The sequence below is a fragment of the Scardinius erythrophthalmus genome (genome assembly GCF_964197995.2).
Source record: "Scardinius erythrophthalmus genome assembly, chromosome: 13".
Classification (NCBI taxonomy): Eukaryota; Metazoa; Chordata; class Actinopteri; order Cypriniformes; family Leuciscidae; genus Scardinius; species Scardinius erythrophthalmus.
In genome coordinates this window covers 18,435,185-18,442,675 of record NC_138233.1, presented here as the reverse complement: position 1 = coordinate 18,442,675, position 7,491 = coordinate 18,435,185, and the positions used below count along the sequence as shown (strand labels likewise).

Genomic DNA, 7,491 nt, shown 5'->3' with positions numbered 1-7,491 from the left:
AGTACCGATCACTGTGGCAATCTGTAATGGCTGCGGGATGATGTGATACGAGTCCCGGTGCCGCGCCGCGTCTCTTCGGTAGGAATGCTATTCCCTGAGACCGCCAACCACTCCATTCATTCCTCCGTCAACATGGTTGACATCCGACAGAAGAATAAAGGTCGGACATCGTAGGCGCGAGCACTTGCGAGAGTCATATTCGTGTAAGTTGAATGATATTTTTGGCTCTGTAAATTGTGGTTCATTGAGCTGGGGTTTGTCAGTGTTTGTTATCTGAGGTCACAACGGTTCAGCAGCATCTCTAGAGAGAAGGCACATAAATAGCCTCGTGCTGCATATAGCTGCATTCAAATAGTATACATGTGATTAAAGGCAACGATAGAGGTATTTGTTTACAAGTCTATCCTTTTATTAAAAACGTTTAACACCGGTTATTAACGTGCTAAAGCAGCAGCAGCATCGAGCCTTTGTACAAATAACATCAACACATAAGATCCTCTCGCTTGTTGTTTTTATTTACGTCGATAGGACGAAAAAATAAGAATTTTTGCAGAGGAGCTTATTTAATCATGCAACAGGCTCGTTGTGCGATCAGCCAGTTTCATACAATGAATTTTCAATGAGCTCGGGGTTACTATAGTTCATTTCGAGTTAATACTGGTTCTAGCACTTAGAATAGCCCATACATTAGCAGGGTTTGGGGTCTTATAAAATTGGAGTCTTATAAAAAGTTACTTTTGATAAGGATTGACCCCACCCAAAGGAAGACCAAACAACAAGTTCTTAAAAGTATATTATTTTTTACAGACAAATAGACCTATACATTTGAAATGTCTCAGTAACCATAAAGGTCATAGATATGACAAAAGTTAGACTACTCTATGTAACACTTGTTAACAGAAATGCATTCGCCTATGAGGTAACCATAATAACAGTAGGCTGCCAGTGTTTCATTAATTATCCGTCCACACAAAACAAACATATAGGCTACTCTATTTATTACTTTATTATATATAGGCGTAGGCTATTGCATGTATCTCAAAAAGATACACATATGAGATACGTTTTATTTGTGACCATTTTTAGAGCAAAAACACAACAGATTTCGGAGTTACTTTACAAAAGAAGTTACAAAAATGTACTCCTCTCCCAAATGTTGCACTTGGTGTGCTAAGTACTGTATACCAGCGCACACTGAGTGCAAAACAGATGCTTTGTATTTGCCATTATAACTATTTCCCTATAGGGACAAGGTTACTGCTTACAGTGTTATGGGGAAGTTTGACAATTAAGTTATTTGCAAACACATTATTTACTAGGTTATGGACGGTATACATTGCAGTATATTAGATTGTTTAAGGCTCCGGCTTGTAATGTGTTTGTGTGAATTGTAATAGCAGTCAGCCCAAAGGAAACAAACTGGTTATGTAATAACCTGTGTTCGACTCTGTCCATTTTATATTTTATCTGTCTAATTGTAGCCTGCATACAATCTTTTTGTATTTTTTGCTGTATTTGGTTGATACACGGAATAAATAATTTTGGTCTTGTTTTCAGAGATTCTCTTGTGCTTAGAGCTTGTCTTGAGACAGAAAACACCTTTTGTTAATGACTTACAGTCATGAATGTTTCTTTCTCTGTGTCTGTTTCTGTCTACCTCTCTTTTATCAATGCAGTGCTGGTGTGTGATAGTGCCAGTGAATTGCGTGTGGTTGGCGGTAGTCAGGAGTGATGGCTGTGAAGGAGCGGGTGGAGGCGGTGCTGAATGTGGGCCTGCGGGTCCCCAGTATCATGTTGCTAGAGGTGCTGTACCGCTGGGATGTCAGCTCCTTCTTCCAGAAGATCCAGAGAAGCAGCCTCAACAACAACCCCCTCTTCCAGTACAAATACCTGGCCCTCTACCTTCACTATGTGGGTGAGTAACAAGCCTATTTTTATGCGATAATATTTGGGGTATACCATGGCAGACCTGCCAACCTGTACAAATACGCATTTTGCATAGTGGACACGCATTTTGACCTCAAAGTACACTGGTACGATTTGTCACTTTTAAACTACGCAAAAACCTGGTGACTCCTCTGTGCACTCGCATTCCTCAAATCAAGCAACAGCAAAAGAAGAAGAGTTCGACCAATCATAGCGCTGGGTTCATTCCCCAAATAGCAAGCGGGAATGATTGACAGATGCGTAAGGCCTATCATTAAAATGAGACTGAAAATCGACACCAATCAAGAATCCCGCTCGATCCCCCTTCCACTCACTGATTTCATAAGCGAGGACAGTACAGTAGTCACGGTACTTCTAACTCCTGAAGGTAAACTGCCTGGGGTGGATGTGGAAAGTTGAAATATTGTATTGAGTTAACTTAATCCTCTGGATTCGATGATCACATGGGAGTGATCGCATGGATTATCTTAAAATACTCTGTTATTCATGGTCACTCAGATAAGAGGAAGACATCATTCAGCCATGCAAATTATAAAATGCTTAGTGATTATGAAAGTGCTGTGATTTGTGGATTACTGATAAGTGCGAGTCTGGAGAAACAGGCGTTTATTTATTCATTCTCAGTGTTGAGAAACGTAGCCTGCACTTGTTACGTTATTGTGTTAATAATAACTAAAGTACCTAATTATCTTACATATGAACCACATATGAATGTAGCTTGAAACGGATTTGTAAAGATCGGATGTGATTTTTAACCGTTCACACTATCTAAATCTGATCGGATTCCAATCAGATTTGCATAAAAATTGAATTTGGACTGACCTTAGATGTTTTTGTACGATCTGCTTACGGCCTACCAGGGTTAGGGACATTTTCTTCCAAAATTCGTACATTTCCCTACGAATTCATATAAAATGACCACCTTGTAAAATAGTTGTTTTCTCTTGAGTTTGGGTTTGCTAAAGCATAACAATGTTGTTATAGAAGATAAAGTGTGGTTTGTTATAGTTGAGGACAGTCAAGCAGTCTATGAAGATTCTTTGCAATTGGAAGAGGAGAGAAACAAATTGTTCTAGAGGTCAGACAGACGGTCTGTTCATCGCATTGAGAGTTTTTGCTTCAGATTTCCACTCATTTGAATAATGGTGGCACAAGCAGCAAGATGATTGAGTGGAGAGTGGGAAAGACTGAAATGTACTGTCCAAAAGCCTTGCATGCAAAAGAAAAATCACCAGAAAATAAATAAATAAAATCTATTCAAACCTATTTCTCAATGTTATTTACCCTGTGGTCCTAGTGCTGACAATGGTGGAGTCAGGTCACCACAGGTCTCTCAGACAGCCCCCTGTACTAAGCTTTGAAAAGACTCAGTGGAGCGTGGCATCATCTGCTGCACATCCCAACAGACACAGATCATGAGTTATTCACAGGGCTCGTGCTGTTGATGTATGTGATTTGAAACCGTTTTTGTTGTGAATGACTTCATTTCCCCCTCCTTCTCAATTGTCTGTGTTTGTTTTTCTATCTGAATGGGTTTCTGACTTCTGGAGCATGCTTTATTTTTTATTTTTTTAGGTTTAGTACAACTTCACCAAAGTAACCCCGTGTTTAAATGGTTTATAAACTTTAATTAAAGCTGCAGACTCCAGGAAAGCTGGTGTTTGTATAGTACCTAAAGGAACAAACCCTAATGACCCTGATTTGTCTTGTATGTGTGGTCATGCGCTTTGCCCATGTGGTTGTTATTTACCCTGGAGAGGAGGCTTTTGAGGTTACATGCGGATATGTTTGTACAATAAGAATGGCAGCTTCTGGTAATAGCTTTAGAACACAGACCACCACCCAGCAAATTGCAAAGCACAAAACAATGTGCCATACTGTAAATCAGTTTACAGAATGAAAAGTAATTGTTTAAATGAATGCACCGGGTTTTTTTAAGCATATAATTCTACATAATATTTGTTTTACATATGACATTTTATCAAAACTGCATTTTGCTTATTTATGTTAGAAATCTTTTGTCCTTCATATCAGTCATTTGGCCCAAAACAACATTAAAAGACACGCAGAAAAACAGAATATTATATTATAGAAAGAATGTCATGTGGTATGACTCTGCAAAAACACTATATGTATGAATTATTCATGATATCTGTAAAAAAACAAAAAACATTTAATTTGTTAAAAGAAAATAATTTAAACCTTTCTTTAAAACAGTATACCATTTTTGGTAGCCCTTTACAATAATGTCTCATTTGTTAACATTAGTTAAGGCATTAACAAACAATGAGCAATATATTCTTACAGCATTTATTAACTTTGGTTATTGTTAGTTAATAAACATGTTTGGGTTCTTGTTAGATAACAGTGCATTAACTAACGTTAATAGATTTTAAAAATGTATTAGTAATTAGAAATTAACTAAGATTATTAAATTCTGTATAATTATTGTTCATTGTTAGTTCATGTTAACAAATGAAACCTTATTGTAAAGTGTTACCACGTGTTTTTAAACATTTTTAATTTAATGTTTTGATTTTTGATTTGCAAAAAAGTTTTCCCTTTTTCCTCTTATAAATGTCATTTGTCAAACAGACATTTGTTTTTCTCATTTATGATGCTCACAAAGTGGCAAAAAACAAATGACTTAATTTTGCACATTTCTGCAGTGCGCTATATTAGCGTATTGATGCTCTGACATTAGCCATTGTTTTAGAAGCAATGATGACATCCTGGCTGAAAAATCCACCATAAACCAGCATGAATTCCAGCTGTACTGGTGGACCAGTCATGCTGTTTTCAATCAAAATTGAGCTGGTGCCTGTCCACCAGTACTCCTGCTTCCCATGCTGGGGACGGGCAAACCAGCAACCAGCATCCAACGCTAGTCCCTGCATGCGAAACATAACGTATGCTGGTGACTAGCAATGCTGGATTTTTCAGCAGGAATTTCAAAGCTACCACTAGCAGAGCCCTTACTGGTGTTCTGTTTAATAGAGATTCAGCAGCTTTTGTTCTTGGCTGCAGCTTTGTTCTGCAGGTGCAACTTGTCCAATGTCGATGGTGCTATGTTACCCTCAGGACCCCCTGCTGAATGTCGGACAGAGTCCAAGTACAGAAGCTCCCACAGGTGAAAAGTACTGCTGTCAGGAGAAACTTTGGACTTCTTTAATCTCAGTCTTGCTGGGTTTGTATTAGTGTTGAGAAAAACCACCTGGCCCCGAGAAGCTCCTGTGAATTTTACACTGATGAAGCAGAAAAAATAGTCCTGTCCTCCTGTCTGTTGGAACACTTAAATTTTAAAATATGACACTGCAAGCACATTAAAACTAACAGAGATGGCCTTGCCTAACACCAGGAGCTGACATTTCTGCAGAACAGCTCTATTCTTTCTTCAAACAGTTAAGATCCATATATTCTATCATTATATTGAGGAAATATAATGTATTTGTGGCCTCCCTGACACACACACGAGTTTGGTCTGGCTGAAGGCACTATAGCAAAGAGGTCATGGACATGGAGAACATCTACTGTCAGCAAGATCACAGGCACTTTCCATCTTTACTACCTATGGATAATATGAGCTGTCTTTCAACATTTTATCCAGCCACAAAGCTGGCCAATTCCTCTGCTCTCTGACTTGGCAAGAGCTTCCTCATATTTCAGCGTTAACTTTATTCCCAGGTAATTGCATTGGTCCAAGCTAGCGTGCCAGCATACTCCACATTAATCAATACTGAGATAAACTTTGTGCCTTCCTGCCACTAGAACGTTTCTACTGTTTTGTATTTCCACCTGTGTTCTTGACAGTGGGGTATGGCACATGTTTTAATATTTGTGAATGGCAGAAGTGAACTGGAGGAGCGGGTGAGAGGATGAGTGCTGAATGTCAGACAAACAGTTACGCAACAAGAGGGATCAAGAGGGTTTGGCAGTGGAGTAATGAAGGCCTAATCTCTGCATGGCAAAAGCCTTAATCTCCTGCCTCATCCTGTCTACACACTCATTTGAACATACACACTCGTTGGAACACGCACACTGACGTCAACGTGAGCCACTTAATGTCAGATTGGAGGTTGAATGATGTACTACAGTACTCGTGTTCATTATGACATGATACTAAATGCAATAACATTTAAAGCACCTTTTTTTAGTAAATATTGCATCGTCAGAGTCATTTTATAAGATAAATGTCTAATTGAAACATTCCAATAACCTAAGTTTTATGTTGAATTTGTATTAGCCAATTTTTTTTCCCATTCTAGATCCTCCAATTGATTTTTCTCACTGATGGCCATAACATACTGTAGGCTCAAAATAGCATTTAAGGTGAGTGAATCACCAAGGATTCTAGATGAAACGAGCTGAAGGGCAATTCCACGCAAAACTGTCACATCCATGACGCCAGCACAATGCCATGGTATTTAGTTGGCGTTATGGATGTGGCAGTTTTGCGCGGAATTGCCCTGAAACTACTTGCAAAAGAATATGGTTTGCAACATTCTAAGTCCAACTAACTAGACATTTCAAATCCAAATCCATTTGTCCTGTTGTCTGAAGCAGCACAACACTGTATCGCTGATTATTATGGGTTCTATGAGCTTTTGACATGACACTTGAAGGCTGTAAAACCTTACAGGTTACAACAATGTGATTAGACAAGACTGTATTATTTCAATAGCCACGACTCTTAATGTTTCTTTCAGCTTCCTAGCACAGCTGTCGGACTTTAATAATATATAAACTGTTATAGCTAAACAAACTAGATTTTTAAGATAAAGCCTTCAGATTTTTTTTTTATTATTATTATTCTAGTTTGCTGGTTGGCTGCTGTTTGTGATAAACTACCTAATTAAAGTTTGAATAACATTACCATTGCATTTGTTTAACACTCATAACTCATAAGTATAATTTCAGTTCACATCCGTAGTGAATGAATGTCACTCAACCGATTCATTCGAAAACAAAACAATGAATTAATTTAGGAATTAAACATGTAACTTTCTGTGTTAGTGTATCCTCTAATCATTCACTCAAATGATTTGTTCAAACACACTGATTCATACATGAACGGCAATAGTGTTGCTTGGGAAACACAGAGCTATTTTTGTTGGTGGTCCAAAAATAGACAAAGGAGTTGTCAATATTGTGATTACAATGTAAGTTACTAAGTAACTTTTTATTTATTGAACTATTGTATAAAAGCTAAATCACACTCAAAATGGTGTTGGTCAGAATGCCAGCATTAATGATTGTCTATATATTAATAATATGGGCTACATGCTAGAATCCATCAGACTGCCAAAAGATCCGACTTGAATTATTAAAATTCAGAATAACCATGTTTATTTTCGAAACTGGAAACTGAACGCCATTTGCTTAAAAAAAAAAAAAAAAAAAAAAAAAAAATATATAAATATATATATATATATATATATATATATATATATATATATATATATATATATATATATATATATATATATATTAATATTGCATGCTATTTCACATGCTATTTAAATAGCAGGTAGTATATACAGTAGT

At 37.3% G+C, this 7,491-nt stretch overlaps 1 protein-coding gene across 1 annotated transcript in view; it reads left to right on the top strand.

Moving 5' to 3' along the window:
- The window catches only part of rnf145a (ring finger protein 145a), a 28,405-nt gene continuing 20,914 nt past the window's right edge, over positions 1-7,491 (top strand). Inside the window, exons 1-2 of the mRNA XM_081383605.1 lie at positions 1-203; positions 1,677-1,915. Of these exons, the coding sequence (XP_081239731.1) occupies positions 1,732-1,915 (184 nt within the window). The 5' untranslated portion in view covers positions 1-203; positions 1,677-1,731. The remainder of the gene's footprint in view (positions 204-1,676; positions 1,916-7,491) is intronic.